Source organism: Entamoeba histolytica, genomic scaffold, assembly GCF_000208925.1.
Source record: "Entamoeba histolytica HM-1:IMSS scf_1104750516737 genomic scaffold, whole genome shotgun sequence".
NCBI lineage: Eukaryota > Evosea > Mastigamoebida > Endamoebidae > Entamoeba > Entamoeba histolytica.
In genome coordinates this window covers 1-23,041 of record NW_001914968.1, presented here as the reverse complement: position 1 = coordinate 23,041, position 23,041 = coordinate 1, and the positions used below count along the sequence as shown (strand labels likewise).

General features: G+C 24.4%; 14 protein-coding genes across 14 annotated transcripts in view, besides 1 other annotated feature; 8 read left to right on the top strand and 6 right to left on the bottom strand.

Annotated features, from left to right (window-relative positions):
* Positions 1–249, bottom strand: part of EHI_030180 (alcohol dehydrogenase 3, putative) — a gene marked incomplete at both ends in the record, with an annotated part of 1,164 nt that extends 915 nt beyond the window's left edge. Inside the window, one exon of the mRNA XM_001913759.1 lies at positions 4–249. Coding sequence (XP_001913794.1) covers positions 4–249 — 246 coding nt within the window. The remainder of the gene's footprint in view (positions 1–3) is intronic.
* A 739-nt stretch (positions 250–988) lies between these two features.
* On the top strand, positions 989–1,933 carry EHI_030170 (proteasome regulatory subunit, putative; the record flags this gene model as incomplete). The annotated part of the gene is made up of 1 exon (XM_644169.1): positions 989–1,933. The coding sequence occupies one exon, from the start codon at positions 989–991 to the stop codon at positions 1,931–1,933; it is 945 nt and encodes a 314-aa protein (XP_649261.1).
* A 59-nt stretch (positions 1,934–1,992) lies between these two features.
* On the bottom strand, positions 1,993–2,457 carry EHI_030160 (SOH1 protein, putative; the record flags this gene model as incomplete). The annotated part of the gene is made up of 2 exons (XM_644168.1): positions 1,993–2,291; positions 2,349–2,457. 2 exons carry the CDS (start codon positions 2,455–2,457, stop codon positions 1,993–1,995), a joined length of 408 nt encoding a protein of 135 aa, XP_649260.1.
* Positions 2,458–2,540: 83 nt separating this feature from the next.
* EHI_030150 (uncharacterized protein) lies at positions 2,541–4,205 on the top strand (the record flags this gene model as incomplete). The annotated part of the gene is made up of 1 exon (XM_644167.1): positions 2,541–4,205. The coding sequence occupies one exon, from the start codon at positions 2,541–2,543 to the stop codon at positions 4,203–4,205; it is 1,665 nt and encodes a 554-aa protein (XP_649259.1).
* A 1,887-nt stretch (positions 4,206–6,092) lies between these two features.
* On the top strand, positions 6,093–8,174 carry EHI_030140 (uncharacterized protein; the record flags this gene model as incomplete). Its single annotated transcript, XM_648692.1, has 1 exon — positions 6,093–8,174. One exon carries the CDS (start codon positions 6,093–6,095, stop codon positions 8,172–8,174), a length of 2,082 nt encoding a protein of 693 aa, XP_653784.1.
* Positions 8,175–8,671: 497 nt separating this feature from the next.
* On the bottom strand, positions 8,672–11,005 carry EHI_030130 (uncharacterized protein; the record flags this gene model as incomplete). The annotated part of the gene is made up of 1 exon (XM_648690.1): positions 8,672–11,005. The coding sequence occupies one exon, from the start codon at positions 11,003–11,005 to the stop codon at positions 8,672–8,674; it is 2,334 nt and encodes a 777-aa protein (XP_653782.1).
* Positions 11,006–11,209: 204 nt separating this feature from the next.
* Positions 11,210–15,472, top strand: EHI_030120 (tyrosine kinase, putative; the record flags this gene model as incomplete). Its single annotated transcript, XM_648689.1, has 4 exons — positions 11,210–11,474; positions 11,550–11,858; positions 11,931–12,401; positions 12,471–15,472. 4 exons carry the CDS (start codon positions 11,210–11,212, stop codon positions 15,470–15,472), a joined length of 4,047 nt encoding a protein of 1,348 aa, XP_653781.1.
* A 60-nt stretch (positions 15,473–15,532) lies between these two features.
* Positions 15,533–16,258, bottom strand: EHI_030110 (uncharacterized protein; the record flags this gene model as incomplete). Its single annotated transcript, XM_648688.1, has 1 exon — positions 15,533–16,258. One exon carries the CDS (start codon positions 16,256–16,258, stop codon positions 15,533–15,535), a length of 726 nt encoding a protein of 241 aa, XP_653780.1.
* Positions 16,259–16,632: 374 nt separating this feature from the next.
* EHI_030100 (uncharacterized protein) lies at positions 16,633–16,994 on the bottom strand (the record flags this gene model as incomplete). The annotated part of the gene is made up of 2 exons (XM_648687.1): positions 16,633–16,863; positions 16,908–16,994. 2 exons carry the CDS (start codon positions 16,992–16,994, stop codon positions 16,633–16,635), a joined length of 318 nt encoding a protein of 105 aa, XP_653779.1.
* Positions 16,995–17,324: 330 nt separating this feature from the next.
* Positions 17,325–17,936, top strand: EHI_030090 (eukaryotic initiation factor 4E, putative; the record flags this gene model as incomplete). The annotated part of the gene is made up of 2 exons (XM_648686.1): positions 17,325–17,642; positions 17,718–17,936. 2 exons carry the CDS (start codon positions 17,325–17,327, stop codon positions 17,934–17,936), a joined length of 537 nt encoding a protein of 178 aa, XP_653778.1.
* Positions 17,937–18,049: 113 nt separating this feature from the next.
* EHI_030080 (uncharacterized protein) lies at positions 18,050–19,225 on the top strand (the record flags this gene model as incomplete). The annotated part of the gene is made up of 1 exon (XM_648685.1): positions 18,050–19,225. The coding sequence occupies one exon, from the start codon at positions 18,050–18,052 to the stop codon at positions 19,223–19,225; it is 1,176 nt and encodes a 391-aa protein (XP_653777.1).
* A 174-nt stretch (positions 19,226–19,399) lies between these two features.
* Positions 19,400–19,570, top strand: EHI_030070 (uncharacterized protein; the record flags this gene model as incomplete). Its single annotated transcript, XM_647384.2, has 1 exon — positions 19,400–19,570. One exon carries the CDS (start codon positions 19,400–19,402, stop codon positions 19,568–19,570), a length of 171 nt encoding a protein of 56 aa, XP_652476.1.
* A 274-nt stretch (positions 19,571–19,844) lies between these two features.
* EHI_030060 (uncharacterized protein) lies at positions 19,845–20,663 on the top strand (the record flags this gene model as incomplete). The annotated part of the gene is made up of 1 exon (XM_648683.1): positions 19,845–20,663. The coding sequence occupies one exon, from the start codon at positions 19,845–19,847 to the stop codon at positions 20,661–20,663; it is 819 nt and encodes a 272-aa protein (XP_653775.1).
* Positions 20,664–21,262: 599 nt separating this feature from the next.
* Positions 21,263–22,541, bottom strand: EHI_030050 (uncharacterized protein; the record flags this gene model as incomplete). Its single annotated transcript, XM_648682.1, has 2 exons — positions 21,263–21,700; positions 21,753–22,541. The coding sequence occupies 2 exons, from the start codon at positions 22,539–22,541 to the stop codon at positions 21,263–21,265; spliced, it is 1,227 nt and encodes a 408-aa protein (XP_653774.1).
* Positions 22,542–22,820: 279 nt separating this feature from the next.
* Positions 22,821–23,041: a repeat region.

Genomic DNA, 23,041 nt, shown 5'->3' with positions numbered 1-23,041 from the left:
AGCAATCTTAATAGCTTTAATACATGTTTCATGTGATGGATTTGGTTCTATTCTTCCAAACTCTACAATTGGCTTAATGTGTTTCAAGACTTCTTCATAAACTCCATTCTTCTTAATAGAACCTCCTCCATATGTCATCATGATTCTTGCATCTTCAGGAATTAAATGTTGTTTCTCTATCTCGTCTAATGACCCTTTTCCATAAATTAATCTAACTGGATTGTAATATGTGAAATTAAGCATTGTCATTGTCTCTTCAACTCGATTATTCCATACTTCTCCATCCTTTAAATAGTTCTTTCGTCGGTAATCTTCTTCATAACAATATGAACAACCCCAACTATTTTCATAAGAATTCGCTTTTCTTTATCTTAACTTCATCAAACATCGAAAATGTAAACTTCAGGAAATTTGATTAAGTATTATTGACACAACCTTTCCAGAAATAGAGACTGTGTTATAGAAGAATATTACCTCATTTCTTGATTGTATCAAAAATAGAAAGACAAATATTACAAAACAACGAGATAAAACTACAAAGCTCATAAAATTTAGACATTTATTTCTGACTATGTCAGAAACAAACTAACATTTTGTGATGCAGTGATTGTCCAAGATGAATGAAAACTAAATTATACTTCAACTCTTCAAACAACAAGACAACACTATAAAACTTTTCTGCACTTAGAGAATTAACAATTGTAAAAATAAAAAGAAGTAAATGAACAAGAATATAACAGATGCAAAAGAAGAAATACAAAACACTTCATTCAAACAATCTTCTACTTTATCAGAATAGTATAACTTTTCAAATCACTAATAACAAAATTATTTTTTAATGAAAAATGTTTTTTATTCAATAATAAAAACAAAAATAATGAGATGGATTTTTTTTTGATTTAGATTTTATTTTCGTTATATAAAACAAAGAAGAAAAAGAAGAAAAATAAAAACTTCAAAAAAAACTGTAAAATAGAAAAAGAGGAGTATGACAGAGCCACTTCAAAGCAGTTATATAAAGAAAGTTATTGTACATCCATTGGTATTATTGAGTATTTCAGATCATCAAACAAGAGCTAGTAAAGAAGGAAAACGTGTTGTTGGAGTATTATTAGGATTTATAAGAAAAGGCATTGTTGATGTAATGAATTCGTTTGCTGTACCATTTGATGAAGATGAAAAAGATAATATTTGGTATTTAGATCATCAATACTTGGAAACAGTGTATCGTATGACACAAAGAGTAACAGCAAAAGAAGTATTAGTTGGATGGTATTCTACTTCTTCATCAATAAAACCATGTGATATTCAGATACACTCTGTGATCAATAAATACACTGCCCATCCTGTTTATCTTACAGTAGATGTATCGGCTACTGTATCTCATGATCTTCCAGTTCATTCATATGTTTCTGCAGAATCAATTGACTCATCAGAAAATATTCTTCTTCAACCAGAACTTTCGTTAAGATTTATTCATGTTCCAACAGACGTTGGATCTGATGAATCAGAAGTTGGTGTAGAACGTTTATTAAGAGACCTTCAAAAACCTACTGGAACTGTTTTAAAGCATGAAGTTGAATTAAAAATGGATTCATTGAGAGCATTAGATGATAAAATTAAATTAATGAGAAATTACTTAGAATTAGTTGAGTCAGGAAAAATTCCAGTCAACCAAAAGATTATTCAAAACATTCAAGACATTTTCAATTTATCACCAAATATTGAAAAATATACACAACAATTTGCAGTCAACACAAATGATGTAATGGTAACTATTTATCTCTCACAATTAGTTAAATCAGTTCTTGCTGTTCATGACTTAATCAGAAATAAGAATGATTATGAAATTAAATTAAAACAACTTCATGATAATAATAATAAAGAACCAATTAAAGATGATTCCCAACAACAACCAGTTGTTCAAAAATAATTAATTCAATTCTTTTTTTTTTATTATTTCATTTTCTTTTTATTTCAAAGTTATTTGTGTTAATTTGGAGTTGTATCCATTGGTTTAGATGTAGTATTAAGTTCATCAACTTTAGGAACAACTGGTGTTCTATTAACTTTGTAATATGTAAAATGAGCTTCATGTTGGTCAATAATATTTTTCATTATTTCGGGATTTTCACATGCTTGACGAAAGTCAGGATTTTGTAATTGTTCTAAATAATAGAGACAAGCAGGGTATTGAATAAATTTAATATAATTTGGTTGTTTCCAATATTGAAGATATTTAAGAAAATGAATCATATCAGTCTTTCTTAAATACTTATGATAAGCCAAATCTTATTTATTATCAGTTGTCTTTATTAATGTTTTGTTAATAATGAAATAGAACAAACACTGAATATAATGTGGATTTGCAAGAGATTGCAGAAAATCAAGTTCATACTCAAATCGTTTCTTTTCTCCTAATTCACTAGTACTTCTCATATCAATTGAATTACTCATTTGTTTGTGTTATTTGTTTTTTTATGTTTTTTTTTAAGATGAATTCTATAAATAGAATACTGGAATATCAAAGAATCTGGGAAATGAGAGAATTTCATACAAATCTTAGGATGGAGGAAAAGCCAACAAACGAGAGAAGTGAAACACAACCACCTCAAATAGAAGAGCTACAAAAAAAAGTCGAAGAACTTCAAAAAGAATTAAATTCAGTAAATGAAGAAAATGATTTGTTGAGGGAAGAAGTCCAAAACTGCTACAATGCTGAAGATAAAAGTTTTGAAGTTGAGAATTATCAGAAACAAGTTGAAGAGTTAACAACATTAAATGAAACAATAATAAGAGAAAAAGAAGAAATTGAACAAAAATTAAAAGAATTAAAGGAAGAGAAGCATAATGGAATTGAAAATGAAGAGAAAATTAAAGATGAACTTATGAATGTAAAAAAAGAAAGAGATGATAAAAACTATGAATTATCCATTGCCAAAGAAAATTATGAGAAATTGAAAAATGAAAAAGAAAGAATGAATAACAAAATAGGAGAATTAAACAAAAATATTGAATCACTTAACACAACGATTAATGAAAAGGATAGTGTCATTAAACGATTAAATGGAATTGTTTCAGAAAAGGAAACTTTGATAGGAACAAATATTAAAGGACTTGAAAAATCAGAAGAAGAACTTAATAAAATTCTTTCACAGAGTTTTGTTATAGTTGCTGAAATTCAAAAAGAAAAAACTAATAGAGAACAATTACTTGATGGATTACTTAGAGAAATGATGAGAACAGAATTGGAGACAAAACTACGCCAAGCAAATTATGAAAAGAAAATAAAAGAAGTTATGGAGTTAAATCAAGAAATTAATCAAATGAAGGTTTTAATTATTAATTCTATTCAGAAGGCTAAAGAAGAAATAATGAAAAAAGATAATGAAATTAAAAATCTTCATGAAGAATTAGAAAATGAAAAAAAGAATAACCAAAAAGACAGAATAAATGAAGAACAAATTAAGGAATTGAATGAAATTAAAGAAATGAATCAGAAAGTTATTACAGAAAATGAAGAATTAAAAAAGATTCTTGAAGAATTAAAAATAAAAGAAGGAGCATTACAAAAGGAAATTGGAGAAAATAAAGAAAAAGGTCAAAAATTACAAGATGAAAAAGAAGAATTTAGAAAAGCCAATGAAGAAATGAAAATAACCACTCAAGAATTAAAACAACAATTAAGTCAAGTTAAAACAACAAACGAAGAAGAACAAAAAAAGAAACAAGAAGAAATAAATAATTTGCAACAAAAAATAAATGTTCTTTCACTTGAAAATAACCAACTCAACTCACAAATAAAAACTAATCAACAACAAAGAAAAAGTATTCCTTCAATAGATTCTTCAACAACCATTTTTGAAATGAAAACAAGGATAGAAGATCTTGACAATAATGTAGTTAATCTAAGTAAGTTACTAAATGAGGAAAAGATAAAAAATAAAGCACTTCAAGAAGAATTAACTTCTAAAATCAAACGATTAAATGAAAATGAAAAGAGTTTATTAACAACTGAAACACGTAAGTTGTTATTTAATTATGTTGCACTTGGAGTCAAATTAATGAATGCATCTAATTCTAATAAAAATACAAATTTAACAGATTTTTATGTTGATATGGAAGCAGAAGGCATTCCAATTTGTGAATGGCCTATGTGGATTAATTCACAGATTGAACATACAGAAATACGACCTCTTCATTAGTTAATAGCATAATTTTAATTGATTGGTATTTTCTATCATATTTTAAAATGACTTCAACACACCATTTCATGAAAATGAATTATTTATTCACTTTGTAACCAATTGAACTGTGTTTCTTTTTTCAAATAAACCACTTATTTCTTTTCGTTTGTTTAAACGATTTATCCAATGAGAGAGATTGAATAAATTTGAATTTATTCTAAATACTTATTGATTCAACCTTATTCATAAATAAATACTTTTATTTAAATAAATAAACATAGGTTATCTTCCTTATTCAGATTAAAACAATTATTTTTTATTTGTTTAATTATATTTATGAGAGAATGAATAATGATAAATACTTATTAAAATTTGTTCTTAACTTATCTTTACTTAAGTTGCTGATTCTTTCATAATAATACACATAATAATACCTAAAAGTTTTTTTCTACGTTGTTTTTTTTTGTGTCTTGTTTAAAAATAGATGTGATAAAATAATCTCTTACAACTTAATAAGGCTCTTGTCAATTTACTAGTCTGGGGTTGTCTAGTTCTCTTAATACATTATTTATTCATCATCCAAATTAATAAAAACACAACCATTAAACAAATAGTGGTTGAGTCATTATCCTAAAAATTAAAGATACAGAATGAAGTAGTAAAATAACAAGAACGTAGTGGAAAGAATTAATTGGTGTTATTAAAAAGTTCAAACAACATAATAAAAGTTAATTGTATGAAGAGTAGCAATCAAATTATCATGTTTATCAGTGATTAATAAACAAGACTACATATGATAACGGAGGTATTGTATTACCTATCTGTAATAATGAAATGATGCAGATAATTCTTTGAATTGAACAAGTAATAGTATGAGGAAGACAGAAATAAACACAAAAAATAAAATAAAACAGAAATAATTATGGAAAAATAAATTAATTCTATTCCCACTGCTACCACAGTAAAATGTCTCACGAATAAACAATAAAATTTTGAGTAGAATGAAAAACCATTATTTTCCATATTAATTATAATACTAACTCATTATAAAGAAAGAATAAAACAAGTTTAAAATAAACAATAGTTTAAAATAACATAAATTAATGTATCAAATCGAAAAAAGAAACAATAAATATGTAAATTATCAGACTAATTATTTGGATATATCCTTTTTTTATGAATAGAAAATAAAAGAGTGAGTGTTTAAAAGAAATAAATAAAACAAATAAACAAAAGTAAAAAATATGTGTATATTACTTTACTGTTTATTTTGAAATATTGAAAATCATATTATCTCAATTATTAAACTTTAAGTGTATGAAATTAAAGAAAGTTTTAAAGAGTTTATGAAATATTTTATGAAATTAGATTCTTTTATTTCTTTATTTTAATTCCCGATTAAGTTCCTTTCAAGAATTATTATCTTATTGGTGAAATGTTTATTATCCTATTTTGTTAACGAGTAGAATAATAATTATTCGGTAATGTAATATTCTCAATTGTATTAAAAATATGAAATACATTAATATTGGACTTATTTCCAACAATCACTTTTATAATTTATTATTTGAGTTAATGCTAACTTATAATTTTATCTATTAGTCTATGTCTATAACAAGTTTTTATAATATTATAGAATAGACAGACATTGACATAATAATTTTTTTTAATAAAAAAAATGATGATACAAATAGTAAAAGAATAAACTAATAATAATTTTATTAATTGACCATTTAAAAATAATAGTCATTGCATGTTATTATTTACGTGAAATGAAATTTTTAAATACATTTGAATAAATAAGATAAATAACATATGATGAATTAACAACAGAATATCAAAAGAACAAAAGAAAAATAAAAAAAAGAAAAAATAATAAAAAACTGGAAAAAAAAAGAGAATAAGATGGATGAACTATCATCATTTAGTTTAACTTTACGTGAAAAGAATATTGCAATTTTTGATGAAACTATCAACTCATTTATTAAAGAGAATAAATTGAATTTTGATAATGAAGCAATTATGCAACAACTTCAAACAATTGGATTAACTAATAAAAAAAGAAAAGTAGTAGTAGGAATATCTTCATTAGAAGAAGTTAAAAAAACAAGAATGATGTTAAAACAAATATCAATGAAATATGATAGAAATTGTATATTCTTTTTTGATGAAATAGGATATCAATTATATGATGAATTACAAATGAGTTGTTTTGCAGGGAATCCGATAGCATATCTTGATAGAGAATCAAAAATATCAAATTGTTTATTTGGAGGGAATGCAAATGGAATATTTTTAAAACCACTATATATTGTAAATGAACAAAAGGATGATATATATGATTATGGAATAAGTAAAAATGGGTATAAAATAGAATCTAAAATAGAGTCATTATTAAATAATGATATTTTATATTGGATTAAAGCAGAATTAATATCAACAATAAATTATTCATTATATCAATATAATAAAACTGAAGCATTAATAGTTGCCAATGAATATTATCATTCTTTGTTTGACACAATTCAAAAAGAAATAAATAGTAATTATATTAAAGTATTTTATATTCCATATGGAATATTAGACAATTCTGATCCTATCAATTCACTATTTTTATTATTTGGAACACGTTTTAATAAAGACGTTCCATGTCAAAAAAATTTTATTAAACAAATAAAGAAAAGTGTTATTCAACAAATTATCGAAATGTTCATTAAATCTCAAGAATTTAAAAAATTGTTTGAAAGTTATTCAATTTGTTTTTTAAATGGTGAAGATTTAACAACTTCAATGATACAAAATGCTGATAGTTTTTTTAATACATTTATTCATAATAATATTAATGAATTATCAATAAACAAACGATTAAAAAAGAAAGAAACAACGTTAAAAATAATTGATTTAGATTCTGATGGACAAGAATCTCCAATAGAATTAAAATTAAAATCTCTTTCTCAAAGAAATATTATTATTCCTTATGACACTATTAAATTGTTTTATGAAGAATATAATGATAATTGGAATGATAATTGTCAATATTATGATAGAACATTACTTCATTCTATAAATCCTCCTTTTCCAAATGATAATGAAATTAATGAATTTATGGAAAAATGGGAAAGTGTTATTCAACGATTTGATCCATCTTATGTATTTCTTTGTGATGAATTTGGAATGAACTTAATTGGATGTGGAGATATTGTTGGATGTTCTCAAATTGGAGGAAATAAATTAACAAGAGAATCAAGATGTTCTCCATTATTTATTGGTGTAGATTTAGAAGGAAGATTAGTACCAACATTATGTTGTTGTCCAATAGAAATAATTCAACAATTAAAATTACTTTTTCCAGAAGTACATTATTTTATTCAAAATCAATTTGGAATAACCAAAAAAGCACTAAATGAATGGATTTTAAAATCACTTATTAAAAATATTCAAAAGAAAAGAGAAAATAATATGGAAAAACGACAAGCATTACTTATTCTATGTGAAAGTTATAAAGAATATATAGATGAAAGTATATTACAAAAACATAGAATTGAAGTAATGTATATTAATGAATCAATTGCTAATTTTTGTTTACCTCTTACGCGTCTTTTATGGAATATGGAAAATGAAATAATGAAATTTACTAGTCATATTCCATTTCTTCAAACAACTCTTTGTTTTAGTGGATTAAAACATCTTCATGAACTTAATAATGTGTTAACAAAATCTTATTTATCTGGTAATACAAAAGAATTATCAACTTCTATCATTCATTCTCTTAAAACTCCTTTTCAATACGAGTCTTATAACTTTGATTATAACTCACTTCCTTTTAGTATCTTCCGATTAATTAAAAATCAATTACAATTAGGAAAATCATTGAATAAATGCATTGCTGAATATGAAATTTTAAAAAATTATTCATTAACTATATGTAAATCTCCATCACCAAATGAATTAGTTCAAGAAATACCTAAAAAACAATTTTTTGATTGAATAATTTAAAAAAAAAAGATATTTATTTTTAAAAATTAAAAAATTTTAAAAAATTCGGGGGAAAAAACTAAAAAAAAAAAATATAATAAAGAACAAATGGTTTGAATGGCTTTTGTGTTTTTTTTTAAGTAATTAATGAAAATAAGTTAAATAAACTCATTTATAGACTGCTTTATTTAATTTTCAATCAATGATTGTAGTAATTCTTTTATTCATTTGTACATGCACATATCTTAGATTAAATATTGGATTTGTTAGAAGTTTTATGGATGGAAAAAAAGAAGGAGTACCAGGTTTAATGTGGAAAGCAGCACGTCTGGGAGAACGGGCATCAGCTTGGATTTCTTTAAGTTGCATTATTTTAGGTATTTCAGTATTGATTTGGAAGCAATGAATTAATTTTATGCATTTAGTTCAAAGAAAAGGTTATTTTAAAGAAAAACAAAAAAAAAGAAAAACAAAAAAAAAGAATTTGAGAAATTTAATTATTGAATTGATCAATGAATGAAAGACTGTTGAATTTTAATCCAGATATCATTTAAATGTGGAAACATCTTTAATGCACTACTAAAAACTTGAGAAATACATGAAATATTTCGTTCACATTGTTGTGGTGCAGTAGATATTAAAAGACCAATAAGCCTTAAAACATTAAAACGAGTTGATTCATTTGGAATAGAAATAACATGAGGTAATAAATCTTCACTTGTAATAATTGGTAAATAAGGAATTATTAATGAAGGATTTAATCCTCCAATTGTTGTTAAAATAACAACAATATTCTTTTTTAAAACAACAGGCTTCATCAAAACATTTTTATTGTACACAGAAATAGTAGCATTTATTACTCTTTTAAAAAGACAAGAAACATCATTTTGTAAATTTGATATTAATAAATAAAGATCCCACATTGCATAAACTACTCCTTCATGTAATCCATTTTCTAAAATACCAATCATTTTTTCTGCTAATACTGATAAAGGTTGGGAATCAATAGAATGAATGTCATTATCAAATATTCTTCCTGCAAGCATTAAAGAGGCAACTTGAATTCTTCTTTCTTTTCTACTTACTCCCCAACAAATCACTTCTGAAATACCACAATGAACTAATACCCCACATCCAGTTATTTGTCCAATAACATCTAATGTTTGGATACAACTTGCTACTGCTCCATCATCTACTCCTCTTTTCCAATTAAATTGTAATACTTCACGTACTGATTGAAGTAATGGAAGAATGTCTTCAACATTCATATCTCTAGTTTTTTGTACAATATATGAAGTTGTTACATAGAGTTGTTCAATAAGTGGGTCATCATTAAGATATCTAGGAGTTAATTGTACAGTTTGTAAAACCAATAAATGTAATAAATCAGGAGTCATAAAAGGAGTAATATTTACAATATCTTGAAGAAGGTCAAGTGCCATATTTGAAGATTGGGTATTATACTGAATTAGTTTTTGTACTAAAACAAGATAAATATCACGTGCAAATGGAATTAATAATTGAGGAGAATTAGTAACACAATCAATAAAAGCATTTAAAGAACTATAAAGAAGTAAATTGTTTGAAGATGATAAAGAAGTAAAAAGAATAGTAATACAAGTTTTTTGTTCATTTTGATTAAAATATTGAAGATACATTCCTAAAATTTCAATAATTTTTTTGTGTAAAAGAATTATTGAAGAATCAGAAGGAAAAGGAGTATTTAATTGATTTAATAAAATAGTTGCAATATTTTTAAAAAATTGTTGAAAAATAGTTTCATTCATGTTTTGATGTAAACAAGTAAGAATATGTAATGATCCTTCAGCAATACGCCAATTAGATGATTGAATATTTTCAATTACAATAGGTGAAATAATAAAAATTAATTGAGGATAATAATTCATTGCAACTTCTAATAAATTTTTAACAGAAGTCCTTGAAGATATTTCAAATTCTTCATCATTATTTCCTTCAAGAAGTTCTAATTCTTCTTTTTGATTTAATACAATTCTTGGCAAAAGAATTTTAAATGAAAATGGATCAATTTTTTCTGGATAACGTGAAATTAAAGCTTCTAAAAGGTCACAACCACTAATAAATATTTCTTCATTTTCATCAGTAATTAAACAATTACATGCTTGTAACATTGGTTCAAGAAGATCACTTGGAGATTGAGACAAAACAAAAGGAGATTCACTAATAAATCTTCCTATTGCTAATTTTAATTCATAATTTGTTGTTTGAACACGAGGTAATAAAAGTTTTAAAAGATCAATATATAAATTTGGAAATTCTTGTGGTGGTGAATATGAAATTTCTTTTAAAGTACTAACAATAGCCATAGTGTTTGTTGGATTATCTTCTAATATTTTAGGAATAATTAATTTAATAATAATTGTTATTTCTTTATGAAACCTTTCACCAATACTTGCATAACAATCATTAATAATCATTGATACTAATTGAATACTACTATTTAACTGATGATTATTAATAATCCAATTAAATATTAATGTTCTTATTTCGTCATTAGTAATTAAAAAAATATGTGTTAATACAAGAATTCCTGTTTTTGGTATTTCTTCTAATTTGTTTAAAATAATTTCTGTTGCTTCTCTTTCTCTAAGTCTTTTATTTTTATTAATTGCTTGTTTAAGTAATACACATATCATTTCTTCTTCTGGTTTATTATGACTTCGTTCTAATGCAATTAATAATAAATCACAATAATCAGGCCATAAAATACATTTTTCCATTAATTCTAATGCTTGTTGTTGTTTTGTTCCATCAAGTGAAGCTTCTATTAAAATATGAATGACTTGTTCTCGTTCTTCTTCCATCAAAATCTACAAATTCCTTTTTTGTTTTTTGTTTTTTCTCCTTTTTTTTTTTAAAGTTTTAAAGATGATAAAAATAAATTTACTACATAGAATTATGTTCTATTTTTTGTTATTTCTTTTTTTGTTATTCAACGATTTTTTTTTAAAATCAAATATCTTTTTTTTATATGAAAATATCCATCTAATAAACTATTTGAAAGAAAAATGTTCCTTCTTCTTATATTACAAACATACCTTTCTCATGCAACTCAAATGGTAAGTTGGTATAATTATTTTACTGGTAAATTTGTTATTAATGAATTAAGTCAGACTCATTTTAATTGTAATACAACTTATTATGAACTCCGTAATATTCAAAAAGAATATAGAAGTTATTCAGGTTGTGAGTCTTGTAAAGGAAATGAATTATTAATAATGAATCTTTTTCAAAAAGATAATATGTTATACGGTATTAATTCTTTTTGTTCGTGTTTGTTTTTTTAGTATCTATCTTTTCTTTTTTAATTCTTTCTTCGTTTTCATTTAATTAAACTCATATTATTAGCTTCATGGTGTCCAATAATTCCTGAATGTGGGATTTATGATTACCATACTTGTGAATGTATCGCTTGTCAACGAAATTACTTTCTAACAATAGAAAATCCACATCAGTGTCTTAATTTATCTAACTTCAGTGGATGTACTTCTGCAGATGGTGTTTTTTGCACTACTTGTAAAGATCCTACCTATGTACCTAATCAATTAACACATACATGTCACATACCTGATTCATCATGTAGTGTTATTGAATATTCTTATTGTTCAAGTTGTACTAATGGATATGAATTTAACTTAACATCAGGACAATGTGAAAGTTTGTTTTCTACTTTCATTTCTTTTTATTTGAAAAAAAAAATAATAAACATCATTCAATATTAATTACTAGGTTATCTTGAAACAGTATGTAAAGAACATTGTATATCATGTACTGGAACTCCATATTCTTGTCATTGTGAAAATGGATATACAAGTCAAAATGATCCAACAACAGGAAATGTAAAATGTCTTGACTTAAAAGGATATGATTATGAATGTCAAAATGATCAATGTACAAGTTGTAGTGCTAATCATCAATTATGTTGGACTGGATTTTCAAAAACACCAAATAGAATGTGTGTACCCTTTAAATATAATTATCATTGTAAAATATTTGATTCTGGAAGTTGTTATCAATGTGAAGATAATTATTATATTATCAATTTTAATAATAATGCACAATGTCTTTCAATTATTCAACACCCAATTCCTCATTGTAAGATATATATTTTACAACGTTCAAATTATCAAGGATGTTCAATATGTGAAGATGGGTATTATTCTTTTATTGATACTAACTTGGGTTTAATAATATGTGAACGTTTGTTTATTCTCTTTGTTTTACAAACAAAATTAATGAAAAAAATCAGTTTAAAGCATTAATTTATAGAAGTTGATGATTTCAAACCTGAACTTTCATTTTCAACATTTTGTATGGAGTATTATCTCATTAACTCTGATAAACATCAATATGAATGTAAAACGTGTGGAATAGGTTATTATCCTCAAAGAATGACTTGTTCCCGTTGTGAATATCATTGTATTCAATGTATTTCAGAAAGTCAATGTCTTCAATGTGAAATAGGATATTTTGTTAATAACGGAAAGTGTGAAAAAATGAATTTTGAAAATATTGAATCATTTTGTTTATCTATAGATGAAATATATGGATGTTTAGAATGTAGTAATTCTAATTCATATGGGAATTGTGATGATTGTCCATTAAATTGTAATAAATGTTCAATTGATTCAAATGGGATAAAAAATTGTTCATTATGTTCATCAAATTATGAATTATATCATGGAGAATGTGTTAGTAGTTCATTACTTCATTGTAAATCATATGATTTTATTCAACGTATATGTAGAAAATGTGATGATGGATATTATAATTATAATGGAGAATGTACAATTTGTCCAGAAGGATGTGAATTTTGTTATTTAAATGCAAAACAACAAGTTAGTTGTAATAAATGTTCAAAAGGATATTATAAAAAAATAAACAATGATATTATTTTATGTGAATTAACAATAAACAATTGTAAAATATATCAAGAAGATTATTGTATTGAATGTGAAAATGGATATTATTTAGATAATATAAATGAGTGTATTTTAGCACCTTTACATTGTTGGAAATATGATATTGATAATAATAAATGTACTGTGTGTGATTTAAATACAAATAATATTAATGGGATGTGCTTAGAATATGAACAATGTGAAATAAATAATACTCTTGGTATAACAAATGAATATTTTAAAATAAATAATTATTGTAAATATTTTGATAGAAGTTCTAATAAATGTAATGATTGTATAGAAAATTATCATGTTGGAGCAAATGGTGATTGTATTCAAAACAATATAGAAGAATTAAAAATGGATTTATATGAACATTGTTTATCATATACTTCGAGTGGATGTTCTCGTTGTATTGATTCTTATTATTTTAATTATCAAACAAAACAATGTGAGGCATGTCATAATTCATGTAAACATTGTTCTGGTCCTTCATCTACTGAATGTACAACATGTGATTCTTCACATTTCTTTTTAAATGGAACTTGTGAAAATAATGAAGAATTGAAGAATAAATGTAATATAATTATTGGTGTTGAAAATAGTAAGATATGTTTGTCATGTAAAGAAGGATTTGTAAAACAAGGGTTTGAATGCAATGAATGTCCTAAAAATTGTTCATCATGTTATGATCAAGAACATTGTTTTGAATGTAAAGAATCTTTTTATTTAAAGAATTCATTATGTTATTCATATAATCAATTAACTCATTGTACTGAGAAGACAAAGAATGGATGTAGTGTTTGTGAAAATGGTTATTATCTAAATGATAATAATGAATGTAAAAAGTGTAATAGCCATTGTATTGAATGTACATTAACACGTTGTAAAGAATGTGAAAATGAATATGTATTACAAAATGGAATAAATTGCGTTTATTATCAATCAATTGACAATTGTATTAAATCAATAGATTCTAAATGTTCAAAATGCAAAGGAATGAATAAACCAGATCCAAAAGGAGAGAAGTGTGTGAGTTCTTTAAATTATGGATTAATTATTGGTGTTCCATTAATATGTATATTAATAATTATTATTCTCTCAGCTTTATTAGTTTATTATTTTATAAACCTTCACTTTATTCATTACTTTAATAAGAAACAAGGTGTTATTCCACAACCAATATCAATGTTTTCTGTTGAATTTTATGATAATGAATATCATAAAGATATTCGTTATAATTATACTACAATTACAAGTGATAATGAATTAGAAGTTGGTAATACAAGTTCAATTGATATAGTTGTTGGTAATTTTAATAGATATAAAACTTATGAAGTTCATCTTGCTACTCCAATTGATGATATAAAATGTTCTTTTAGTCATAAGCCTGAGTGTGCTGATATTCCACCAAAGAAAGCAGTTGTATTTACAATATTCATAAAGCCATTAATATGTTGTTGTATTACACATACACTTGGAATTATTATTAAAAGAAAACACTCGGATATAGTAATTCCAATTAAACTTCATTTATTTACTCAATTAGATTGTTCACTAGATCCAGATGAAATTATTGAACAAAAACAAATTGGAGAAGGTACATTTGGTTCAGTATTTAAAGGGATGTTTAGAGGTCATACAGTAGCAATTAAAAGACTAAAAATTTCAACAACAGATGAAAGTATTTCAGAATTTAATAAAGAAGTTGAATTATTAGATAAATTTAGATGTCCACAAATAGTTTATTTCTATGGAGCAGTTTTTAATCCAAAAAGACTAACCATTGTAATGGAATTTGCACCATATAAAAGTTTAAAAAGTATGATAAGTAATGAACCAAGTGAAAAATTTTCATTTAAATTAAGAGCAAAGATTCTTTGTGATTGTGCAAAAGGATTAATGTATCTTCATAACAATCATATCATTCATCGAGATGTAAAAAGTGATAATATTTTATTATTTGATTTAAATCTTGAAGCTCCTGTTAGAGCCAAGTTAACTGATTTTGGATCATCAAGAAGTATTACATTAGCACAAAGTAATATGACATTTACAAAAGGAATTGGAACACCTATTTATATGGCACCAGACCTTTTAAACAATAAAAGATATGATGAAAAAATTGATGTATTTTCATTTGCTGTTGTAATGTATGAAACTTATATTTGGGGAGATGTTTATCCTGAAAAAGAATTTCCATATATTTGGAATATTGCGTCATTTATTGCAGATGGAAAAAGAAGACCAAAGATAGTAACAATGGAAGAATGGTTTTGGGAATTAATTAATTTAGGATGGAACCAAAATCCTAAAGAAAGAATAACGATGGAACAAATAGTATTAGAATTTGAAAATCATGGATATTAACATACAAAACATTTATAATATTTACCATTTCTTCTTCTTTAATTCTTTTTTTTTTTGTTGTTATAAAAAACTTAATTTCTTTTTCTTTTCCGATTTTTTAATAAATTCTTTTTTATCATCTTCTTTAAAAGATTCATTTAAATGTTTTTTTAATTTCCAATCATTTAATTCATTTTCAATTTCATGAATTTGAATATCACCTTTAGAATTATTATTTTGACTTTTAATATCTTTTTTTCTTTTAAGTAAGTCATCTACAGTAATTTTTTCATTTCTTTTTTGAGTTAATTTCATATCTTCTAATAGTTCTAATTGATGTAATTCATTAATAGTATCTTTACTTTGATTTTCTAATTTCTTAATAATATCATCATCTTCTTCTTCTTTTCTTTTTTCTTTTTCTTCTTCTAAATGTTTTAATTCTTCTTTTCTTGGTTCAGCATTTTTTGTAACATTTCTTTCACAAATATAATCAGAATTTTTTGGATCTGTTTTAATAGTAAATATTGTTTTACATCTTGTACATTTAAAATATAATCTATATATCTTTATTCCACAATATGTCTCTCCTTCAACCGTTTCTTTTTTTGAATTAAATTTTTTTCCTTTATAAATATATTCTCCACATGCTTGACATCTGACTGACATAGGTAACATCATACGAACATCAAGTAATTTAGGTCCTTTTCCTTTTCTTTGTTTTCTTAATTTTTCATTAAATTTTTCAAGTTCTTCAGGATCAAAATCAGGTGAATAATATTTTGATTGTCCTTTTCTATCACTCATTCTTTCTTTTTTAAATTTTTTTTAGTTTTACTTTTTTAGTTCATTCTTTTCTGATTAAAGATCTCTTTTTATTTTATTTTGATGAATTTAAATAAAAATGAATTTGACAACTTTCTTAAAAACCAAAATTATACAAGTGCTATGAAAATGTTAAAAGATCGTCAACGACTAATTGACACTTATCAAAATGATGAACTTCTTTTTCAAAGAAAACAACAAAATACTTTAATTATGTCTGCTTTTAAAACTGTTCAAAACTCTGAAGAAGTAACTGAGTCTGACCATCTCTAATTCATTTCTTTTTATGTTTTGTTTTTTTAGGAATTGTTTATAACACATTAATTAAACCTAATTCATTTGAAAGTGAATATTAATTAATCAACATTTTCTAAATCAACCAATATTTGATCACGTAATTTTGCAACATCATCAGGAAATAGTCCAACTTCTTCTGTCATTATTGAATTATTACATTTCTGAAGAGCAGAAGTAAATTTTTGTGTTTCTTGTTGAAGTTCATTAATTAAAGAATTTATTTGGGTATTTTTCTTCAAATATGCCTCTTTCATTTTAATGAGTTGTTGTTGAAGAAATGTTCTATATGTCTATGTTTAAGTTTATACTCTTTTTATCATTAACATTACCAAACCAAATATTCTGTCTTACACAATTTTAAAACTTCATTTATACTTTCAGTATTTAATGTTTTTAATAATAATATTGACTCTTCAAGCATTTCAGAATAATATTTTTCTTTATTATTACTTCTATTAATTTGATTAATTTTCTTTTAAGTGGTTATGATTAATTAATTAATGTAACAAACTCAATAAATTGACTAATTAAATTTATAAAACCAACAACATCAAGAGTTGTTTCTTCCATTAAATTTTTGTTTTCTTCTTTTTTAATTTGAGGTAAATATCATTTTTTATTTTTTCTTATCTTTTTTTCTTTATAATTTCCTTAAATATAGTCAATAAAAACCCTATTAATAGGGTTAAAAAAATAAATTCAACAGAAAAAGAAAAAAAGGAAAATATACAAGTCTATAAAATACAACCCTATGGCTATAACACATCCATTGTCTAATCCATGGATTTTTTGGTTTGAGTCAGGAAAAACTTCAGATAAATCAACTAGTATTACAACTTTTGGAGAACAAATACAAACTATTTGTACAATAGAAAATTTCTGGGGATTTTATGAGGATTTTCCGAATATCACTTCAGTATTAAAAGGAAGTGACTCTCATTTTTTCCGAGATAAAATCAGACCATGTCAAAATGATGATGAAAATAAAAATGGTGGAAGATTAGTTTTTTCATTTGATCTTAAAACACAAGAACAAACAGAACAAGTTGAACAAATTTGGTGTAAATTAGTTTGGTATTTCTAAGTAATTTTTAATTTACAATTGATAAGACAACAATAAAATAGAAATATTTTAATAACTTAGTTGTGTTATTGTATTGGAGAAATTTTTAGTCAACATCAACTTGTTAATGGTGTTTCATTTTCTATGAGAAGTCAAGCTAGAATTACTATTTGGATAAAAACTAATGAATATACAATATTAACTAATTTTGCAAATGATTTTAGAAATGATTTTGCAGTAACAAATAAGAGTAAGTTCTATGATCATCAAAAGCCATTAGCAACGCCAATAGAAATATGATATTGAATTTGTGTTATATATTACGATATATTTTATTTTCTTTTTTAAAAAAGCAAGAAATGAGAAAAAAGGGTGAAAAAAGAGAAAAAAAGAAGAACTAGAAAAAGAGATATATGAGCAGCGATACAGAGACTGAAGTTGTAGAAAATATAAGTGATAGTATCACTGAAGAAGAAAAACCAGAACATATAGAAGAACCAGTAACAAAAAGAACTACTCGTCGTCAAGCAAATCATGAAAATCAACGACAAGAACTTGAAGTAGAAATTAAAAAAGAGAATAAAGAAAGAAAGTCAAAGAAGAAAACAACACGGAAAAATTTGGTTTCAGTCGAGTCAGAAGAAGAAGAAGAGACATCAAAACCCTCACCAAGAAAACCACGTCAAACAAAAGATAAAAGCAAAATTACTCATCAAAAAAAAATTAATGAAAAAAAAGAAATAGACGAAAGTGAAGATATCATTGATATTAAAAAATTGTCAAAAAAATTAAAAGAGGAACCAAATAATAATAAACCATTACCTCCTCCACCAGTTATTTCTGAGTCTATTGTACAATCAGTAAATGAACAACCAACTATTAAACAAGAAGTTACTGAAACAAATACTCATTCCCTTCCACAATCATATCAGTCCAGTCTTTCTATTCCTTCTCAAAATACTTTAAGTTCTACTGTGATGAATCTTACAAATTCACAACAATCAACTAGTGTTTCACAACAAAATTATATCCAAAATACACAAAATAATTATATGACAAATCATCAACCATTTGATGGAACTACATCTTATATTCAACCAATAAATCAAACACTGCAACCAATAACAAATAATGGAATGGTTTTAAATCAACCAGTTCAAATACAACAACAATCCGTCATTATTCCTGAAAATTCAAATATTGAATTAAAAAGAAGTCAAGAACATCAAAGTTCAGGAGTGTCTTATAAATTCGAAAAACTATATGGGTATGCAGAAGGAGATACTGCTTATGATCCATTAATTGGATTATATGCAAATAGAAAGAAAGAACAACGAATAAGAGAACAACACCCACCAACTGAATATATAACCTTAAAAAGTGTTGTATCAAAATTTGTTGTTAATTGTCTACAACCATTTTATGATAATGGTAAGATTCAAGATAGAGATAGGTTCAAATCTATTGCAAAGAATTTTACTACACAATTTACAAATGAATTATATGAAACAAATCAACCACTTTCATTAAAAGCACAACGGTATTTTAATTCTGTTATTTGTGATAAATTTGAACCACATTATTATTAATGGTTTTTCTTATTACATTTAATTGATTGTGTTTCTTTCTTTGTTATTTTTTTCTTTCATTTTATTTATCAAATAATTTATAGTAAATTATTAATTTTTTATTAATAAAAAATAGTAAAAAAGGGTTGATAGTTTTAAAGAAAACTTAAAATAATTAATAAAAGGTCAAAAGCAATGGGAAGCTACTCAATTTATAATGCCCATCCTAGAAATTATGGAAATGGATCAAGAACTTGCAGAAAATGTGGAGCTCGTAAAGGTCTTATTAGAAAATATGGACTTGATTTATGTAGAAGATGCTTTAGAGAAAAAGCAGTTGAAATTGGATTCCAAAAACTTGATTAAATCAGATTTGACCTTTTAGTAAAATTGTTTTTATGGGTTTTTTATTTTTTAGAAATATTTTTATTATTATTTTGTTTTCTATTTGTTTTTAAAAGTATTTTTATCTTCTTTATTGGAATTATTTCTTTGTATCTTTATTCAATACTTTCTTTATTGTTTGTTAAACAATTTTTCTCTTGAAATGTCTTAAACTACCATTTTCTACTAATTTGAGGTAATTTTAAATGATTTGAAAAAAACAAAACTCAAAGAACTTAGACTTTTTCAGTTCATAATGAGTAATTGGGATTTCAACCAAAAACTCAAAGATGATTATGCTCAAGCTAAAAGAATATCAACATCATATGAAGGAGAACAAGAATGTCTTTGCATGGCATTACTAATGCGACACGGAGTCAATTTTGTTTTACTTAAACCAAGGAAAATTAAACAAAAAAATTCAAAGAGTTTAGCAGCTTTATTTATGACAATAGATGAAATTCATATTGGCCAACAACGATTTAAATTTTCTGAATTAATTCATAACGAAATTAATGAAGCAGAAAAGACTATTACTAGTATTGCTGACTCTCGTAAAACAAAGTATCGAAAAAGAAATCTTGTCTCAGCAACAAATAATTTCTTATATGAAATGCTTAAAAGTATTGGTTATAATACATCACTCAAGAGTACTAGAGCGACACATTATGTTATTAAAATGAAAAGAATAAAGTCAATTTCTGGTTTTGGTGTTGATTATCAAACTTGGAAGGATATTAGTTTAATTGGTCAGCAAATTAATCAAAAATTTAGAAGTGAGTTTGAAGATTTAAATACTAAACGTGAAATGCCTGTTTTATTCCAATTTCATCAAATAAGTTCTTTAATGTTTCCTGATATATCTGGTAAAATTTTAGATTCTTTACTTATTGATTTCATATTTCAACATCGAGACAATAATAAGAAAAATATTACAAGTTCAATTAATGATGAACTAATTGATATTCCTTTAACTGAGATAGAAAAAGAAAAAGATATTGTTTATAGAATTGTTGATTGTGCTTTTGGTAGGTTCTTTTCACAAATATCAACACATTCAAGTAATGGTAAATAATTTAGTATTTCAATTTTTGATTATATTTCTTCATTGTTGAAATAATTTTGCTAGTTTCTATTATTGATTTAATGTTTTTCTCTTATGTTTAATAATAAAAAAATATAATAAAAGAAAGTGTGTAATATACCTCTTTGTGAGTATATTCTTATATTTTCTGTTATTTTTATTCTTTGTCTATTAAGAATATCTTTGTTATTTCATTTCCGCTTAAAAAAATAATAAAAATATTTCATTAAATCTTTCATATTTTTAAAAAACTAGTTTTGTTTTATTCAGGTTAATTGTTTTTTTTTTGAATGAATAGAATATTTTTAGTATTCAAGAACAAAAGAAATTTTATATTAATATGTAAGTGTATTATACATTGGATATTAGATAATTACTTAGTATTTATTTTTTATTGAAACAATTGTATGATATAGTTATTTCACACAGAAAAAAATATTTTTTAACTTTAAGGAATTTTATTAATGATAATATAACTTTTGTTTATTAATTTTTCTGGGATAAATAAAATAATACAGAAGATGTGTTAGTTTCTAATCAATTTCTATGAACAAACAAATTCAAAATTATAAAAAACTAAAAATATTGACTTATTGTAAAAGACGTACAGATAAAATAGATGTTGTATTTTTAATTGCTCTGTTATCTAATTTACATGCGTTTAATGCATCATTAAGATTTTTATATTGAATTCTACATTTTCCATTAATTATTTTCACATCATTCATTATCACTCCAATTTTTTTAAATAATCCAACTACAACATCTGTTTGTGCATTAAACGGAATATGATTAACTTCAACCCAAAACCCATCAATATGTTTTGGTATTTCTTTTATATGCATTGAAGCTATTAATTCTTCAAGAGAGTTTAATAATTGTAAAGTTATTTCAGTATTTTGAAGTTGAGACTTTTCAATGTTTTGTTTTATTTCAAGTTTTACTGAATTAAATACTTGTAATGCAACGCTATCAATTTCCTTTTTATCTAGAATTATTTTATTAAGACATTTAATAATAATATTTATCTTTAATATTAATTTTTTTATTTATTATACTATTCTTAAAGAATCAACAAACTCTTTTATCTCCATCATATGAAAGTGATTTAGATAAACATAAAATTAGTCTTAATAATAATCCAATATCAAATTTTAAATGAAGTATTTGTTCTTCATGACCTTCAAAAATACCAGTAATTCTTTTTTCTGAACCTGTATGAACTGCTTGAATAAGATATCCTCTCAAAGAAATTTCTTTTTCCCAATTATCTAATGCACAAGACAATGTTTTTTGTGATTCATCTAAGACACCATACCTTTCAGTATAACTAAATGCAATTTTTTCTGTCATTGGCTTCCATAAAACATAAGTATTATTAAATTGTTCAACAACATTCATTGTTGGTTCAACTGTAGATATTTTTACTAATTTTTCTACTGAAGAAATTGCATCAGAGTATTTTTTTATTTCATCTTCCATTTTTGTTTTCATTCTCATGATATTATTTTGAATTCTTTTTTGTATTAATTCTATTTGACATTCATTAATTTGATTGAATTGATGTCTTATTATTGAATTAAATTTATTAATTAAGTTCTTTATTTCATTATTAAATGTTTCATTATTACTTTGGTCCACTATCTGTTTGTTTGTGTATTGAATCAATGACTCAACACCTTTTATTAATTCTTTTATATTTTGTTGTTCAGTTTTTAATTTCTCTTCTTCACTCATTCCTTCTTTAATATCAATAATATGTGGTATATATAACGATTCTTGATAATTACCAATTACTTCTACACTCCATCCTTGTATATTTGTTGTGTTATTGTCAATCCATTGACGCTGTTTTGATGTTTCATTCATTCCTTTTATTAAAGTATTACAATATTTCTTTTTTAGTTTTCTCTTAAAAATCAATCAAGTTTCTGTTTTAGGGTTTTTTCTTTTAACTCATTTTGAACTAATTCGTTGAAAAAGTCATTTCAAAAAGATATTATTTGTGTTGTTAACAACTCATTTATTTACATCCTAATAGATTTTTATTTTATGGTTACTCAAGTTTTCATCTTTTATTTTACTTTGAATTTTAAATCTAATTGCTTCGTTCAACTTTTTTTATTTAAGTCTGTCATTTTATAAACACTTTTCCAATGCAAGAAATACAACAAATGTTATTGAGTGGTTATTATGTAAAACATTTGAGTCTTATAAAGAAAAGAAAATAAAAATAGAAATTCAATGTTATATAAAAAAGTAATGGCATAATAACAACAATGATATAATAATAATGGTAAACGATATACCAATGAAAATGAATTAGAAAGAGAAAGATACAAAGAAAAACAAATAATAAACAAGATAAA